This window comes from Myotis yumanensis, unplaced genomic scaffold (assembly GCF_028538775.1).
Source record: "Myotis yumanensis isolate MYYU_CA2020_CCGP unplaced genomic scaffold, mMyoYum1.0.hap1 SCAF_18, whole genome shotgun sequence".
Classification (NCBI taxonomy): Eukaryota; Metazoa; Chordata; class Mammalia; order Chiroptera; family Vespertilionidae; genus Myotis; species Myotis yumanensis.
The window spans coordinates 7,909,123-7,927,706 of NW_027223769.1; the positions used below are offsets into that span (position 1 = coordinate 7,909,123).

General features: G+C 47.9%; 1 protein-coding gene across 1 annotated transcript; it reads left to right on the forward strand.

Annotated features, from left to right (window-relative positions):
- The first annotated feature begins 488 nt into the window (after positions 1–488).
- On the forward strand, positions 489–18,295 carry NPHS1 (NPHS1 adhesion molecule, nephrin). Its single transcript, XM_070397874.1, has 29 exons — positions 489–1,067; positions 1,177–1,392; positions 1,468–1,590; positions 1,799–1,927; positions 2,469–2,550; positions 2,922–3,025; positions 3,208–3,335; positions 3,424–3,595; positions 3,785–3,942; positions 4,144–4,288; positions 4,408–4,532; positions 5,990–6,176; positions 6,336–6,465; positions 6,631–6,803; positions 7,225–7,365; positions 7,446–7,586; positions 8,118–8,239; positions 9,103–9,274; positions 9,373–9,529; positions 9,604–9,755; positions 11,542–11,653; positions 11,737–11,918; positions 13,414–13,470; positions 15,121–15,240; positions 15,362–15,386; positions 15,493–15,568; positions 15,712–15,805; positions 15,901–16,016; positions 18,164–18,295. The coding sequence occupies exons 1-29, from the start codon at positions 707–709 to the stop codon at positions 18,293–18,295; spliced, it is 4,032 nt and encodes a 1,343-aa protein (XP_070253975.1). The 5' UTR covers positions 489–706.
- The last annotated feature ends 289 nt before the right edge of the window (positions 18,296–18,584 follow it).

Here is an 18,584-nt window from a genome sequence, read left to right on the forward strand (position 1 = left end):
TGCCTTGTCCCCTGCACACTTGCACCTTAGACACTCATATACACGCACATACTTTCACAGATCACAATTCACTCACCTTCCCCACACTCACACGAATGCTCATTCACAACAAACTTCACACACATGTGCACAGAAAGGGAAAGATAGCTGCACTCTCCCAGTCTCTCATACACACTCTTGCACACTCCCCGGCGACATTCCTAATGTCACTGAGGGGGTAATGTTTACTCAGGAAAGGAAGGGACTTGCCAAGGTCATGTACCAGGGCAGGGAAGAGCCAGGCCCAGCTCTCTGCTCTCCATGCTGAGCTGGGACTGCCTGGGTCTGACTTGCACTCCTTCACGGGGTCATGGGGGCTGGGGAGGCACCAAGGAATATGCCTGGCATGTGCTGACAGGGGATTTCATGCTCCAGCTGGGCTGGGAGGAGCCTGCTGGACAGAGGTCTGGAGCTGGAGACTTGAGAAGGTGTCTCGGGAAGGTAGCAGTGCAAGGAAAAGATCAGGCTGGGTCCCAGAATGAGGCTCAGCTCTACTACTGACCTCATCGGCCTCATTGCTCTCCTTGGCTTGTAGAGCCTGCTGGACTCTGACAGCGGGTCTTCCCTGGGGGGCTGTGAGTGGTGAAAGGAAAGCAGGGATTGGGCTGGCAGGAGAGAAGAAAGACAAGTAGAGACTTATGGGGAAGGAGAGAGAAACTCAGAGAGAATGAGTGTGCACCTTAGGGAGAGAGAAATAGAGAGAAAGACAGGAGAAGGTAGAGTGGAAGGTACTCAGGGCAGGGAGAGAGATAGAAAGACAGAAGGGGAAAGAGAGGGAGAAAGTAAGAGAGGGAGAGATGGACTCATGGAAAGAAAGAAAAACAGAGAAAGAGAAGGAAACAGATGGCAAAAGAGAGACAAAGAGAAAAGCAAGAGACAGAGATATAGGGAGAGGGACCCAGAGAAAGCCAGGGGCAGACACAGGAGGCAGCCAGTGGGCATTGCAGGAGCCACAGACAGAGGGCATGGAGTGGCCCTGAGGATCCCCATCCGGGCTCCCTTGCTCCTCATGGGAATGCTGACCACAGGTAAGTGGGATCCTGGCCTTGTGGTCTAGTGTTAAGACGCCCTCATTTCCCACTCACATTCTCCAGACAGACCCTCTGTCCTCTCCTGCTGACTTTTCTGTGTCCCCAGGCCTGGCCCAGTTGCAGATCCCTGCCTCAGCCTCCAGAGGCTTCTGGGCTCTGCCTGAAAACACGACGGTGATTGAGGGGGCTGCCGCTGAGCTTCGATGTGGGGTCAGTGCCCCTGGCAGTACTGTGCAATGGGCCAAAGATGGACTGCTCCTAGGTCCCGACCCTAGGATCCCTGGCTTCCCACGCTACCACCTGGAAGGCAACCCTACTAGAGGTAAGGGATCAGAGCCTGGACCCTGAGCTGTCAGCAGAAGCTGACTGTGGCCCTGACCTTGGGTCCTACCTGCAGGTGAATTCCACCTGCATATTGAAGCGTGTGACCTCAGTGATGATGCAGAGTATGAGTGCCAGGTCGGCCGCTCAGAGACAGGGCCTGAGCTCGTGTCTCCCAGAGTGATCCTCTCCGTTCTGGGTATGGGTGAGAGATACCCCCTGCCCGCAGAACCCATGAGTCTGTACTCCCAGTCCTCTCCTACCCCAGGACCCAGGAGTACAAGCCCCCAGCCTCTCCTTCCTCAGATCCAGGTTGCAGAACTAATTTCACGAGCAATGAGACTCAAAACCCAAACCCTCATATCCTTCTCGGTGGTGTCGGCTTACCCCAGACCCTTTCTCACCAGTGCCCCCCAAGATGCTTCAGCTGACCCCTGAGGCAGGGAGCACAGTCACGTGGGTAGCTGGGGAGGAGTACGTGGTCAGCTGTGTGTCTGGGGACGCAAAGCCAGCACCTGACATCACCTTCCTTCAAAGTGAGTGTGGATGAACTGCTAGGGGGAGTGTGAGGCCCCCGGAGTTGGGAGGTGGTGTTCCTGCCCAATACCCTTCTAGGGGCCCCAGAAAATATGACATTTCTGAGGTGGGGACACCAGCTTGGGGAGATGCTGAGGCCAGCATGGAATCTGGTGGAGACATCCAGGCAAAGGCACCAAGGAGATCACAGGGCTGCTGGTCTGGGACTCAAGGAAGAGGCTGAGGCTCCAGATAGAGACATGGTGTCATCGTTGGTGCAAAAATGAGAATCTGAGTAATGGATGTGGGTGATACACCCAACAAGGATGGGATGGGATGGGAGGGGAGGGGAGGGGAGGGGTGGGGAGAGGCCCAGGACCCAGCCCTGAGGACTCTGGGATTCAGGAAGTCCTGAATGTGTGGAGGGAATGGAGCTAGTGCTTTTCCTCCAGAACCAAGAGAGAGGGGGCAGTATGTCCACCCTATGACTTCCAGGCCAGGATCCCCAGGACCCACCTTGGGGAGAACCTGGCACTCCTTCTGCTCTCTTATTACCCCAAGGTGGACAAATAATTTCAGACATCACTACTAACGTGAATGAGGGATCCCAGGAGAAACTCTTCATCACAGAGGCCACAGTCAGGTATGGGAGTTGGGATGCCCTACCCTTAGCCTGAACCCCAAAGTTCTCCATGAAAACCCCATGCCCCAGGGATTCAAGCATGGAAATCTGGGTCAGGTATGAATATCTGGGACCCAATTCTTCACTCTGATCCTCCAAAACTTCTTCATGGGAATCCCAGTTCCAGGACAAAGATTTTGGCCATGTGTGGGCCTCTGAGACCCCAATTCCCATTCCTGATCCCCCAAATCTCTTCCATGGAACTCCAGATCCTAGAAGAAATCAGCATGGAGACTTAGACCAGGAGTGGGGACCTCTTTACCCTAATTCCCCAGATTTAAGATAATGACTGAGTTTAGAACTCCAACCCCCGCCCCCCCCCCCCCCCGCAGGGTGACACCCCAGAGCTTGGATAATGGGCAGTTACTGGTCTGTGAGGGATCCAGCCCAGCTTTGGATATCCCTATCAAGGTCTCAATCACCATGAATGTTCTGTGTAAGTGGGGAACTGAGTGGATTATGGGCACTGGGGACAGGGACCAGGAATTGGAGGTACTTGGGGCATACATGGATTATGAATGGTTCTGGCTCTCAAAGAGAAACATGAGGGTTCAGACTGGGGAGCTTGGAAAGAGTGGATGGGCTCCCCAGGCCCACCAAGTGACTGCTGCTCTCCAGTCCCCCCAGGACCGCCTGTGATTGAGTGGCCGGGTCTGGAAGAAGGACATGTGCGGGCAGGGCAGAACTTGGAGCTGCTGTGCATGGCCCGAGGAGGGAATCCACCAGCTACACTGCAGTGGCTGAAGGTGAGGGCAGAAACAGGCATGAGGGTGGGGAGTAGGGCAGGTACAAGGAGCTGGCTTTGAGCTGGTCCAGCTCTGTTCCTATCTCCAGAATGGCCAGCCCATGTCCACAGCGTGGGGCACAGAGCATACTCAGGCAGTGGCCCGAAGCATGCTAGTAATGGTCATACGGCCAGAAGATCATGGGGTGAGGCTCAGCTGTGAGGCCCACAACAGCGTATCTAAAGAAATCCAGGAACGTGGGATCACACTGCAGGTTACCTGTGAGTCCTGGTGCCAGATGCCCATCTGTCAGACCGTGCACCAGAGAACCATTTGTTTGTGTCTCCAAAGCATGCCTGTCTAATGCCAAAGACCTTGTCATCTATCCCCAGTTCCCTGTCTTTCTGGGCAGGTCTGTGAGGCATCCAGCCCTGCTTAGTGTCTCTCTCCTCTGTCCATCATCCCTGCAGTTCCTCCCAGTGCTATTACTATCCTGGGATCTGCATCCCAGACTGAGAACAAGAATGTGACTCTCTCCTGCATCACTAAGTCCAGTCGCCCACGGGTCCTGCTGCGGTGGTGGCTGGGCTGGCGGCAGTTGTTGCCCACAGAGGAGACGGTCATGGATGTGAGGCAGGGGCCAGACTCCTAGGTCTGAGGGAGGAGGGAGTTGAGGGCATTTCTCTTGGATCTGGGAGAGAATGCCTTGGGGAGCATGGACTGGGGCCTGGACCTCCTGGGTTACTGCTGGGGTATAGAGTGGGCTCAGGCCCTCTGGCCCATGGATGAGGGTGCTCTAGTCCCTAGTTCTGAAGCTCTTCCCTGCCAGGGCCTTCATGGTGGCCACATCTCCATGTCCAACCTGACGTTTCTGGTGCGACGGGAGGACAATGGTCTGACCCTCACCTGTGAGGCCTTTAGTGAAGCCTTCACTAAAGAGACCTTCAAAAAGTCACTCACTCTGAACGTGAAATGTGAGCCCCCATCCTCAAGGGGGGTGGGGGGGGTGGGGGGGAGCAAGGGGCTGCCTCCTGACTTAGAGACCCTACCCTTGGGCTTCAGCCCAGAGAGAAAGCCACTCTTTCTGTCTCAGATCCTGCCCAGAAGCTGTGGATCGAGGGGCCCCCAGAGGGGCAACCCCTCCGGGCTGGAACCCGGGTGAAGCTGGTGTGTTTGGCCATTGGAGGCAACCCAGACCCCTCCCTCACCTGGTACAAGGTCAGTGCCAAGCAAGGGCTGAGTGGCCAAGAATGTGGGGAAAGGATGAGGCCCTGTCTCTTCTCCAATCTTGGGAAATCTTGAGAAAAACTGAATTTCTTGAAAAATAGTAGAGATTTTGAGTTTTGGCAGGGAATTAGAAAAGACATAGACAAATGCCATAATAATTAAATTGAATCCAAGGGAAATCCTGGGAATTCTGGGAAATCAGTGAGAATCTTATCTCAAATGAAGGAATTTTTAATCAGGATTGGAAATTCTATAGAAAAGGCAATTAATTTATTAAAGGAAAATCTGGTGAACCTCAGAATTCAGGTGAAATGGCAGAGATTTTAGGGAAAGACTAAGAATTCCAGGAACAGCCAAAACCGGTTTGGCTCAGTGGATAGAGCGTCGGCCTGCGGACTGAAGGGTCCCGGGTTCGATTCCGGTCAGGGGCATGTACCTGGGTTGTGGGCACATCCCCAGTGGGAGATGTGCAGGAGGCAGCTGATCGATGTTTCTCTCTCATCGATGTTTCTGACTCTCTGTCCCTCTCCCTTCCTCTCTGTAAAAAGTCAATAAAATATATTTTAAAAAAAAAAGAAAGAAAAAAGAAATTCCAGGAACAAAGACAATGATGGCTAAAGGCTAGAAATTTGGGGAAAGATAAGTAATTCCACAGAGCATTGAAAATCCATTAATTAATATTAAATTGAATTCTTAGGATTTGGGGGTAAGTGAATAAAATTCTGGTAAAATTAAAAAGAAGTCTGACAGAATTCTGGAAAGATCTTGGGAATTTAGGGAGCTAGTGAAAAATCTAGGGGAAAAACTAGGAATTATAGGGATGAAATGAAACTTCATTTAATTGGATGGAATTCTGGGGAAACGCCAAGACTTTGGGCCGCACAAAGGATTCTAATAAAAGATGAGGATAATAAGAGAATATTGGGAAAGGATTCAGAAATCTGGGGAAAGACAATTGAATTAAAGGAATGATCAAAGGAAATTTGGGGAGAAAGTGGGAATGCTAAGAAAAAGAACCAAAGATAGGGAAAAAATGAAGGAATTCTGGGAAAGGCTTGGGAATTCCAAGGGAGTTTCCTAGAGTTTGGTGTTTAGTAAATGTACCTGGAATGGATTCTGAGGAATGCGCCTGAGGGTTGTCAGGGGCACCAACAATCGCAGGCCTCCGGAAAGCAGAGGAGGCGGACAAGGGTGAGGCGGTGGAAACCGAGGAGGTATCAGACGGCAAAACAGCTGGGCTTGGGAGGCCCAGGTTAGTCAGGAGAGATTCCAGCTTGGGGCGATCAATTCCAGTCTCTTCTTCTGCCCTAGCAAGGTGCCCGCGGAAGGGGGCGCCTTTTCCTCATCACACAAGGCTTTATCTGGGCTAGTGGCTGTCAACCCAGTGGGGGCGTCTGGGGCGGGAATGGCAGGGCTACCCCGGACCTCTAGTCAGTCTCCGCCCTCAGGACTCACGCACGGTGACCGAACCGCGGCTGCCCCAGGAGCCGCGGCGGGTGCAGTTGGGAAATCTGGAGAAGTCAGGGAGCACCTTCTCCCGTGAGCTGGTGCTCGTCACGGGTCCATCGGACAACCAGGCCAAGTTCACGTGCAAAGCGGGCCAGCTCAGCGCGTCCACGCAGCTTGTGGTGCAGTGTAAGGGCTCCAATGGCCGGGTTGATCGGGAGGGCTTGGCCAGAGGGTAACTGAGCCAGAGCCGGTCTGGGGGCTGGGGCGGGGCTGGGCCCGGCCTGGTGTCAGGACCTGGGCCTCCTCTTCACCCCTGAATCTCACTCTTCTGACCCGTTCTCTAAGTTCCCCCAACTAACTTGACGATCCTGGCCAATGCGTCGGCGCTGCGCCCCGGGGATGCCTTAAACTTGACGTGCCTCAGCATTAGCAGCAACCCTCCGGTCAACTTGTCCTGGGACAAGGAAGGGGAGAAGTGAGAGTGCGAGTGGCCCGCCCCTCCCTTGCTCTGGCCAAGTCCCTGTGCCTTCGGAGTCCCGCTCCTGCCTCGCCCGCTGTCCTGACCAGTAGCCATCCCACCTCTGCCTGTGCTCCCACCCCTGCACCAGCCTGACATGACCCCCGCCCGCCCTGTCCACAGGCTGGAAGGCGTAATCTCACCGCCCCGGAGCGCCCCATTCAAAGGCTCTGCCGCTGCCAGGAGCATTCTTCTGAGAATGTCATCTGGTGACCATGGCCACCGTGTGACCTGCCGCGCCCACAGCATTCAGCTTCGGGAAACCGTGAGCGCCTTCTACCGACTCAACGTGCTGTGTATGTGTGCTGGCCTGAAGGCCTGGAACCCCTCCATTCCCTCCTGACCCCATATCGCTGGGGTCTTCACCTTGGTACGGTCCTTGACCTCCATCCTAAACCTTAAAACTTTCCTGACCTTTATCCTGACCACAGCCAGGCATCAACTCCTATCCTGCCCAAACCCCCTCTTGCCTTTGTCCTCATAACTCCTGGCAGTGATTCCCATTCCGAACACTCTCTCCATCCTTAAACCTGACTGCCCTCTACCCTTTCCTAAACTGGATCCTAACCACTAACTTCCAAGCTTAATTCTGTACTTATCCAATTGAATCTAGTTGCAATCCCGACTTTAAACCTGTGTATCTGTACCTGATCGCAAATTTGTCCCAGTCTCAAACCTTAACAACAATCTTGACTCCCAATGGTGCCCCCTCCGCAGACCCTCCAGAGTTCTTGGGGGAGCAGGTGTTTGTGGTAACTGCAGTGGAACAGGGCCAAGCACTGCTGCCTGTGTTAGTGTCTGCCAACCCGGCTCCGGAGGCCTTCAACTGGACCTTCCGTGGTTACCGCCTCAGCCCAGGTGCAGGAATGGGCATGAAAAGGGGTACAGGTATTCAGAAAGGGAGCACCTGGCAAAACCCTCACCCTGACCTCTCCCAGCTGGTGGGCCCCGGCATCGCATCCTGTCTGGTGGAGCTCTGCAGCTGTGGAATGTGACCCGCGCTGACGATGGCTTCTATCAGCTGCACTGTCAGAACTCAGAAGGCACTGCTGAAGCTCTAGTGCGGCTAGATGTACACTGTGAGCCCCTTCATCACCCTAGGAAACTAGGCAGCTCTGGGATCCCCACCCATCATGGAAACGATATCCACCCAGGAACCTTGCTCACTGTGGAGTCTCCTTATTGTGGAAGCTCTGCCCACCCAGGGATATTCACCCATCCTGGAAACCTCTCACCCTGGGAGCCCCAACCTTAAAGGAACCATGCCCACTTTGGCTACACTGACCACTAGAGAGATCCTACATGATTTCTGTCCAGACAGGGGATCCACCTACATGGATCTACATGTTAAGCCCACTGTGGAAGCCCCACCTCCATGAAATTCTGGAAGTCTGCGCGACCTACCCTCATCACCATAGAGGCACAGTACAGGGTTGGGACAACCTCACTAATCCTGGGAACTATTCCAAGTGTTCCATATAAAGGGCAGACTGTATCATACCCATAACTTCCAGGGACACCTCTAAGATACCTCTCCCACCTGGGACCCTCTTCCACCATGGCCTGTCTGGGTCCAAGTGCTTTCCCCAAGTTCCTGCCTCCTTTTCCAGATGCTCCCACCATCCGAGTTCTCCAGGACCCTACTGAGGTGAATATTGGGGGTTCTGTAGATATAGTCTGCACCGCTGATGCCAATCCCATTCTTCCAGGAATGTTCAACTGGGAAAGACTGGTGAGGATCCAATCTTTGGTAAATGGAGGTGGGGCTTGGAAATGTGGTTTCTTAACTGTCAGCTCCTTGGGAAGAAGGGTCACATCTATATGACCCTGAATAACTGTATGCATGTCAGGGCATTCTCCAAGAACTAACTGTTGAATGGCAGATGAATGGATGGATAACTGGATAGATAACCAGGTGGGCAGGTAGATGGATATGTAGATTGATAGGTAAATGGGTCGATGAATAGGTGGATGGAGGGATGAGTAGATGGAAAACAGATAAACAAATGGACAAGTGAATGAATGGATAAAAGAGTAAATGGATGGCTAGTTAATCAAATGAGAGAAATGAGCAGATGAATGGATTAGATTAGAAAGTAGATGGATGGATAGATACTCCATCAGTATAAAGATGTCTACGGAAGGATGATAAATGAATGGATGAAGAGATGGAAAGATGGATGAATTGATAAACAGATGAATGTACTTATGAATGTGTGCATGTATGAGTGAATAGATAGGACAGATGGGTGGAGAGATGAAAGGGCAAATGGATAGATATAAGGAAAAAAAATGGTTAGATGAATGAATGGGTAAATGGATTAATGGATGGAAGGAAAGGTGGATGGATTGATAGACAAGTGGATGAATAGGTGCATGGTTAAATAGATGGATATGTGGATAAATGTCTCCATGAATGAATGGTTGGATAAATGGGTAGGTAAATGGATGAATGATAGGGGGGATTTTTTTCTTTGCTATCTCTATAAAGAATGATTGTGGCTAGGAGAATGAGGTTACAGAAGGGACCCAGTTTTGGGGATAATGAAACTGGGGCAAGATGGGAGGCCATTTCCCTGAGTCTTGGGCATCCAGGGAGAAGAGGAGGAGGACCAGAGCCTAGAAGACATGGAGAAGATATCAAAGGGGTCCACAGGGCGTCTTCGTATTCACAATGCCAAGCTGGCTCAGGCAGGTGCTTACCAGTGCATCGTGGACAATGGTGTGGCACCTCCAGCCCGAGGGCTGGTCCGACTTGTCGTCAGATGTAAGTAACACCCGTGCCTCTGACTTCAAGGGCTGCCACTAAACCTACAGCTCTCATGTCCTTCCAAATACTTCATGCTGACCTCCAACCTCTCCTAGTTTCCCCCCAGGTAGAACACCCCACACCTCTAACTAAGGTGGCTGCAGCTGGAGATAGCACCAGTTCCGCCACCCTTCACTGTCGTGCCAGAGGTGTCCCCAACATTGTCTTCACATGGACTAAAAATGGGGTCCCTCTGGATCTCCAGGATCCCAGGTGAGCCCAGGCCCAGCCAGATAACACTCCAGCCCCAGTCAAGCTCCCAAGTTCCTGTCATACCTCCTCTCCAGGTACACAGAACACACATACCACCAAGGTGGAATCCACAGCAGTCTCCTGACGATTGCCAACGTTTCTGCAGCCCAGGATTATGCTCTCTTCACATGCACAGCCACCAACCCCCTTGGCTCAGACCACACCAACATTCAACTCGTCAGCATCAGTACGCTGGGAGAGGACTGTGAGGGTGTTGGGAAGGTGCTTCCTGGGTCAAGCCCTAAGTCTCTAATTGGTCCCATATTGGCAGTGTTTCTGAAACCAGTGTTTTAGTAAGAATGGAGTTTTTGCCTACCTGAAAATTCTAATAGAGACTGGATCTGCAGGGAACCCACAACAACCAAAAAAAAAAAAAAAGGAGGAGGGGTCTTATTGGCCCAAGTAACTTAAAAATAGATTTTCAGGAGTCACTGAATGTAGGTTCAGCTGTCATCAAGAACTCTCCGTCTATCAGGTCTGCTTTTCTCTGTTGGCTTTATTATAAGGCTTCTCATAGTGGGCTGTTAGATTTCCCAAGGAAAAAGAATTTTTCCTTCTCTTAAAAGTGGTATGAAAAACAACAACAGCCGAAACCGGTTTGGCTCAGTGGATAGAGCGTCGGCCTGCGGACTGAGGGGTCCCGGGTTTGATTCCGGTCAAGGGCATGTACCTGGGTTGCGGGCACATCCCCAGTAGGAGATGTGCAGGAGGTGGCTGATCGATGTTTCTCTCTCACCGATGTTTCTAACTCTCTACCCCTCTCCCTTCCTCTCTGTAAAAAATCAATAAAATATATTTTTAAAAAAAAAGAAAAGAAAAACAACAACAACAAAGAGAATAGTGGTATGAAAATACTGAACTAAGGTTTATTGGTTCTACTTAGCTCCCAGCTGTAAACCAATCATGTGATCAGGGGAAGGTGACTCTTGTTGTCCAGGCCCTGTCATATGTCCATCCTGTAAGTGGAGTCACTTCTATCAGAAGCATGTGGCCTGAGAATGTGGGCAAATGTTTCTCCAAAGGATACTCAGGGTTCTGTAACCAGAAGAAATAGGGGAATGGAAGTGAGATAAGCACACAAAAAATCCACTGCAAGAAACATATTATACAGTTGATCCATCATTCAGGGACATGTACAGAACGGGTCAGAAATATGAGTCACCCAATGAGCTCGTTCTCAGCCGGGTAGAACAAAGCCACAGGCTTCCTTCTTATTTCAGCTCTCATATGTAAATAAGTGCTCTTTTTGAAGTCTATTTGGTGCTACATATTTTTGTGCTCTTTATTAGTGGCTTTGCTATTTAAAATGACTTCCAAGCATAGTGCTGAAGTGCTATCTGCTGTTCGTAAGTGCAAGAAGACTGTGATGTGCCATATGGAGAAAATACTTCTGTTGGAAAAGCTTTGTTCAGGAATGGGTAGAGCTGTTGGCTATGAGTTTAATGTTAATAAATCAACAAAATATATTAAATCAGGTGTCTTTCAACAGAAAAACACAAACAAGATCATGTAGTGGTTGTTTAATAAAAATGTGTGACTAGAGTCTTGTAGGAACCTAACCCTGCATTTTTCCTGTAAACAATCGTATGGTATTTGTTAATTCAGTGTCCACAATAACTTTATAGAACATAACCACCACAAATAATGAGAATTGACTATACATTTAAAATCATTCTTAGGAAGCCCTAGCTGGTTTAGCTCAGTGGGTAGAACATTGGCCTGTAGACTGAGGGTCCCAGATTTGATTTCAATCAAGGGCACATGCCCGGGTTTCATGCTCGATCCCTAGTAGGGGGCATGCAGGAGGCAGCCAATCAATGATTCTCTCTCCTCATTGATGTTTCTATCTCTCTCTCCCTCTCCTTTTCTCTCTGAAATCAATAATAATAAAAAATTCTTAGGAAGAATCTGGAAGGAATCTTCCAGGATCCTTTTGTATCCCCTGACTAGTTTCCTCATCCTTTTACTTAAAGGCCGCCCTGATCCTCCATCTGGATTAAAAGTTGTGAGCGCGACCCCATACTCGGTGGGACTGGAGTGGAAGCCTGGCTTTGATGGGGGCTTGCCACAGAGGTTCCAAATCAGGTTGGTTCCTGTTAAGACAGGAAGAGGTGGCAGCCAACAGAGGTGGGGCACCCCCTTGAATGGCAGATCTCTCTCTCTTGCAGGTATGAAGCTCTGGAAACCCCGGGGTTCCTCTACATGGATGTCCTACCACCCCAGGCCACCACCTTCACACTGACTGGGCTGCAGCCTTCTACACGATACAAGATCTGGCTGCTGGCCAGTAATGCGCTGGGGGACAGTGGACTAGCTGACAAAGGATCCCAGATCTCTATCACTACCCCAGGTCAGAAGGGACAGTTTTGAGCAGAGTTCTTCAGAGGACTTAAAGGGTCGCATAGTGAAGTCAGTGCTATTATTACTCTTTTACAGATGAAGACACTGAGGCTCAGAGAGATTAACCTGAGCATGTTGACAACAACCTTAGCATATTGTCAAAGGTCACACAGCTGGAAGGAGCTAGAGATGAAATTAAAACTCAGGCAGATGATCTCCAGAGACTAGATTTTAGTAACTGAATGCTGAATGATACTGTTTGGTGTGATTAATAACACAGGAAAATTAGAAAAGAGTTTGAATTGAATGAAAATGAAAACATTTGAAAATTGTGGGGTGCAGCTAAAGCAGTGCTTTGCAGGAAATTTATAGCATTAAGTGTTCATATTAGATTTTAAAAAGATGGTCTCAAATTGATACTGCAAGAAACTAGAAAAAGAAGAGCAGATTAAACACAAGTAAACAAAAGGAAGGAAATAATAAAGGTAAGAACAGAAATTTGTGAGCTCAAAAACAAAAGAACAATAGAAAAATCAATGAAGCCAAAAGCTGCTTCTTTGAAAAGATCAATAACATTTATAAAGTTGATCAAGGCAAAAGAGAGAGGACATGAGTTAACCAATATCAGGAATGAAAGAGAGGACATTACATTAAGGGGATAATAAGGAAGTATTATGAACAAATTTAGGCCAATAAATTCAGCAACTTTGATGAAATGGATAAGTTCTTTGAATATGACTAATGAGAACATTTTTGCCTCTGACAGGCCAATCAGTAATGTAATGGCTAATCACAGTCTTATTCTGACAAGCCTGGGTTTAAGTTCCAGCTCTGCTGAGTCCTAGTTGTGAGACTGTAAGCAAGTTAGTTTACCTCTTTGAGCCTCAGTTAAACCTCTTTGAGCCACAGTTTCTAAAAATAAGGTATGCCTTAGTTTCTGAAAGTAAGGTTTATCTCACACAGTTGTGAGGATTAAATAAATAAATATATCTGAAGTGTTTAGAACAAGGCCCTGCACAAAGTAAGTGCTTGCCCCATGAAAGCACCCTCTTTCTGTCCTCCCCTTTCTGACAGAGCCCCGTTTCCATCTCTAAAATATTCCCTTCTCTCTCTCCTCCCTCCTGCCCCATTCCAGTCTTCCCTTTAAGAACTAAAGCATAAAGTATGACACTCAACTCCCTTGATCTAGAATTTATAGCTCTATTAAGGGATCCTGAGAGCCAGCATGTTTTTAGTTAACCTGAAAAACTGACAATTCATGTTAAAAGAACCTTGCACACCATAAAACACTAAGCAACAATTATTATTATAGGCATTAGAATGGTTATTAATAGTATTATCATCCTTATCAGCAATTTCTAGTTCTTCTTGAAATATTCCTAGAAGCCATAAACCAGTTCCCATGAGTATCAAAATGGGATGAAAAGCTTAATAGGAAACTGAGATATTTAAGGCTTATCCCAGATTTTTTATGTTAATTAACAATCTTTTTATCCACCCCCTAGGTCTAGACCAGCCTTCTGGAGAACCTGACTACCAGCTGCCCACAGAGCAGCCTGCAGGTAAGTCCTCAATCCCCTGCAAATCCCTCTCTCCCCTGAGAATAGAACTTTCTGGTCTCTAAACCTGTCTCCTCTGCCTTACGGACATAGTCCCATAACGCTATTCCTGAGGCCCAAAACCATTTCCTTAGTTCTTACTCTTGCCTGAAAGAATTACCTGTTTTTATTCCCCATGTAGGGACTATATCAGTTGGCTTTTGCTGCATAACAAACCACCCTAAACATGGGCACTTAGAGCAACAAACATTTCTCATGATTCTATGAGTGGCTGAGCAGTTCTAGTCTGGGCTTCAGTCAGTTGACAGCTTAGCTGGGATCTGTTGGTCCAAGATGGCCTCCTCTTCACATATCTGACAATATGGCTCTTGGTCAGAACAATGGCAATAACTGGGCTACATATCTCTCCTTGGTTTGTTCACAAGGAGGTGGTCACAGGCGTCTCAAGAGCAGCAAGAGGGGACGCTCTGATTTACAAGCACCTTTCAAGTTTCTGATTCTGTCACATTTGCTATTGTCTCAGTGGCTAATGCAAGTGACATGGCTCAACTCCAAGTCAGTGTGGAAGGGGACTACTCGGAGTATGGATACAGGGGAAAATTATGACCATTTTGCAAACAGTCCCCTTCAAAACCTGAGAAAAAGGTTGCAAGTGACAGAAATTTGGCTGTTCTCAGTAATAAAAGGAACTGCTTGGCTCATGAAATTAAAAATTCCAAGTATGGCTGGATTCAGGTCCTTAAATTTTTCACCAAGGATCTATTTATCACCTTCTCTCAACTTTGTCTTCATCTCAAGATGACTTCCTTCTCAGGTTCTTTCATCACAGGTACAAAGTCTCTCACTCCTCCAGCTTTCATTCCACTTCTTAGCAGTCTGCAGAGGAGTGTCCTAAATGTTCGAGCAAAAATCTACCTTGGGTCAAATGCTGGTCTCTGAACTGATTACTATGAAAAGAGGGATGAGTACTGTTTTTGGCCAGGCTGGGCCATGTGGCCTCCATGAGTCCCACAGAACCATACCAAATGAGAGCGGGGGAGTGGCTGTTTTCTCAAAGGAAAATGAGAGCTGTTAGCATAAGATGGGGAATGAATCCTGAACAAATGTCTACTTAGAAGGACTTAGTCTTGTCCTCAGAGATATAGCAGAGGAGTCTGATATTGTCTAGGATGTAAGTTTGTGCAAAGAAGAAGTCATTTGGGATAGAGTTGGAAGGGTGAATGGAAGTTGAGAAGAAAGGACATTTAATGATAGACAATTGACTATTTCAAGTTTTTATGGAAATAGCATGGTTAGTTTGCGTGGCTGGAGGGTCTAATACCAGGGTTTATGGTTGGTGGGCAAGGCTGGAGATGTTGTAAGAGGCAAGATCACAGAAGGTCTTGAATCTCCAGCTAAGGAGCTGAAGTTCTTGTCTGAGTTCCTGCATGGGGCTCAGGCAAAAGAAGGGCCCTCTGCTAGTGGTTTGACTTGAGAAAGGAGCCACCTGTCCTGAGGTGGCAAGGAGTGGACATGGAAACCCCAGTCCATCTGCTTCCCTGACCTATGAAGAGGGGTTTTGTCTGGTCAGGGATGGCTTTTTTCAGAGAACCCTGCTCTGAACTTAGAGTCAGTTGTTTTGAATTCACTAAGGGGGGTCCCTTCTACTCTCAGACTCCTCAGAGCTGCCCCTGATGCCTGTGCTGTTTGCTGTTGGGGGTCTTCTGCTGCTTTCTAATGCCTCCTGTGTTGGAGGATTCCTCTGGCAGCGGAGACTGAGGCGTCTTGCTGAGGGTGAGAAGACCCTTTCCCTGCTGGGGTTGAGGCCCAAGGGTGATGGGGAGCACTGAAGGTCTTCCAAGGCCAGGTGGGCTTAGGGGGTGTGTCTCTAACCCCCTTTTTTTACTTTCCTCAGGCATCTCAGAAAAGACAGAAGCAGAGTAAGTGGGAATATTTTTCTATAAAAAGGCTCTGAGGGAGGAGGTTTGGGAGTGATTGGTGTCCAAGGGTCAACACCCAACTGCCTCCATACCTCTAACCTGGAAGGTCGGAGGAGGGCCCAATCAGGAATGAATATGAAGAGAGCCAGTGGACTACGGACCTGGACAAACAAAGCTCCACAGTGAGTGGGGGTGCTCCTGACAGCCCCAGAGACGGCATTGACAGTGACTACAATCCCATTAGTTTCAGGTTATTGACCTTTCCAGGGAGTCAAAGGATGAAAAAACGATCTTGGTTTTTTTTGGGGGGGGGGGGTGTTGACAGGTTAGCACAACAGATGTAGAGCCATATTATCACTCCATGAAGGATTTCAACCCCCAGCTGCCACCAACACTGGAGGAGGTATCTTATCCCAGAGGTGAGTTATGACCACATCAGAACTCCCCCATTCATAGATACCCCTGACATCTGGACTGGGTACATGATCATTCCTTCTTTCTACTCCAACTTCAGGTTTCACAGGTCTTGAGGAGGAGAATATGGCTTTTCCAGGGCACCTATATGATGAGGTGGAAAGACTGTATGCCCCTTCTGGGGCCTGGGGACCCCTCTACGATAAAGTACAGATGGTGAGATTTGTAGCTACAGAAGTCTTTCCTGGCTAGTGCCCCAAACCCACATTCTACTACTTAGGGTAAGCTAGCTGCTATAACAAACAGGCCTGGCAATAACCCAGTGCCCTAAACAAGACAGTCTATTTTTTTCTTACACAGTAGTCAGGAATGAGTGGCCCTACTGCCCATGGTTATTACAGAATCCAAGTTCTTTCCATTATGGTCCTCTGCCATCCCCTAGCACATCATCCAAGTTTGCATTGATGGGCCAGTTCACTGGGGGCTTCAACCAGTGGAAGAGGAAAAAAGAATGTGATGGAGGCACAACTATGCCTTATGGTCCAGGCCCAGAAATTACACATTCTACTCATTCTCCTGGTGAGAACATGGTCACATGGCCAAATCTAACTACAAAGGAGGCTGAGAAACGTAGTCTAGCTTGGCAGTTTTATGTCTTACTACAGTTATATTATTGTAGAAGAAAAAAAGTATGCATTTTGTTGGATAGTTAGCCATCACCACTACACTGGTTAATCAGAGAGCTACGAGGGAAAAAATTTGACTCATTTAATCAAAATGTGAAGGCATAGAATTGTCTTCAGACCCACACAGCTGGACCAAGAATTTCCTCCTTAAAGATGTCCCCAGTAAAGCCAGGTTTGAACCTGATTAGACCAGAAACCTTCCAGGAAAAAGAATGCCTCTTTCCACTAGCTCCAATGCCCCAAATCTGACACTTATTGGTCTGGCTTGGGTCACATACTCATCATTGAACTTCTGAGGCAGAGGGTGAAATGTGCTAATTAGACAGGTCTGGATCAGTGTCCACTCATGGCATTAGGGAGTAGGAGCCAGCTCCACTCAATGGACTGGATTGAGAGTGAGAGAGTGGCAGAGAGAACAGGAGAAGTGAGCATGGTAGCAAGACAGGCAAATGCAACAGACAGGCACTTTATCATCAACTAACCCCCACTAACTGCCTTACAGTAAGGGAAGTGGGGCAGAACACCTGACTTTTGGCACCTCTGGGCCAAAGATTTCCCTCTGTAACATTGTCCCTGATGTTGTCCCTACCAGGGTGGACATAACTAGTACTGTATAAAATGCTGTCCACGGTGCTGAACCACTTTTCCTGTAAAAGACCAGATAATAGATATTTTGGGCTTTGCAGGACATACTGTCCTCAAAACTACTAAACTCTGCCATTGTAGTGTAAAAGCACCCATAGACAATACATAGGCAAATGAGTGTGGCTAAGTTCCAATAAAACTTTATTTTTGGACACTGAATTTGAATTTCATATATCACAAATATTCTTCCTTTGATACTTTCTCAGCCATAAAAAAATGTAAAACTGTTCTTAGCTTTTGAACAGTACAAAAACAGGCAGCAGGCCATATTTTGGCCCCTGGAAAATCTGCTGTAGAGTTTTCTGAGCTGAAACAATCATTTCTCCCAAACTTAGGGCAAAGCACATCCCCAGTAAGGACTGCTCTATGCGGTCTTTTTTCTTTTTTTATTTTGTGAGGAAATGTTCTGGCAATTCATAGGACTAACAGAATCACGATTCACATTTCACAATTCCCTTAGCCAATATCATGGGCTTTTAAAAGTTTCATAATATTACATTAAAAATTTTTTTCTGACTGGAAATCTTGAGATATCTTGGTCTTGCTTAAAAATAATCCAGTTAGGTCCACCGGTGTGGCTCAGTGGTTGAACATAGACCTATGAACCAGAAGGTTATTGTTCTATTCCCAGTCAGGGCACATGCCCAGGTTGTGGACTCCATCCCCAGTGTGGGGCATGCAGGAGGCAGCCAATCAATGATTCTCTCTCATCATTGATGTTTCTATCTCTCTCTTCCTCTTGAAATCAATAAAAAATATATTAAAAATAATCCAGTTAGTGGGGGTAAAGGATGAGAATATAGAGATATAGATAAATCAAGATTGACCAAGGGTTGATATCAAAGCTAGGTGATGTGGGAATTCATTATAATCACTCTCATCTTTTTATATGTTGGCATTTCCCCCCATAATTAGAAGGTGAAACATTTTTTTCCCCTCTAGGAAGTTGAGTATGAGTGTGTATCCTCCAGAGCTGCAATGATGACCCATAGGGCATCTCTCTATGGTTCTAACTCCACCTTTGTTTGTCAGGACCCCTGTGACCTCCACTGGTCTGAGGACAAATATGAGGATCCAAGAGGCATCTATGATCAGGTGGCAGGAGACTTGGATCTGATGGAACCTGATTCTCTACACTTTGAGCTGAGGGGACATCTGGTGTGACAGGCTTCTCGACACCGTTGTCCTGCATTCGCAGGACACATTTCGGTGGTTCTTTTCATTCCAGGTTGGGCTGGACTTGTGAGTTCCATAAGACACAAAGGGACTGGACTTTTTCAGAAGAGGACATGGAGGGCTGTGTGTAAGTGACAAAAATGATTCAAACTGGTGTCAAAGTATAACACCAGTTATACTGTGTTTAGAAGTTTCATTTCTTAAAGTAACTCCTGGGGTGACTTTTAGAAATAAAACTTCTCCGAAGGGACATTTCAATAATGAAAAGTTATTCTGA

Excerpts from the sequence above, each read along its gene's own strand:
- NPHS1 (XM_070397874.1), top strand. The coding sequence starts at position 707 with ATGAGTGTGCACCTTAGGGAGAGAGAAATAGAGAGAAAGACAGGAGAA. Across the intron at positions 9,530-9,603 it reads CTGGATCTCCAGGATCCCAG|GTACACAGAACACACATACC; the intron begins GTGAGCCCAGGC and ends CCTCCTCTCCAG. Across the intron at positions 15,241-15,361 it reads ACTGAGGCGTCTTGCTGAGG|GCATCTCAGAAAAGACAGAA; the intron begins GTGAGAAGACCC and ends TACTTTCCTCAG.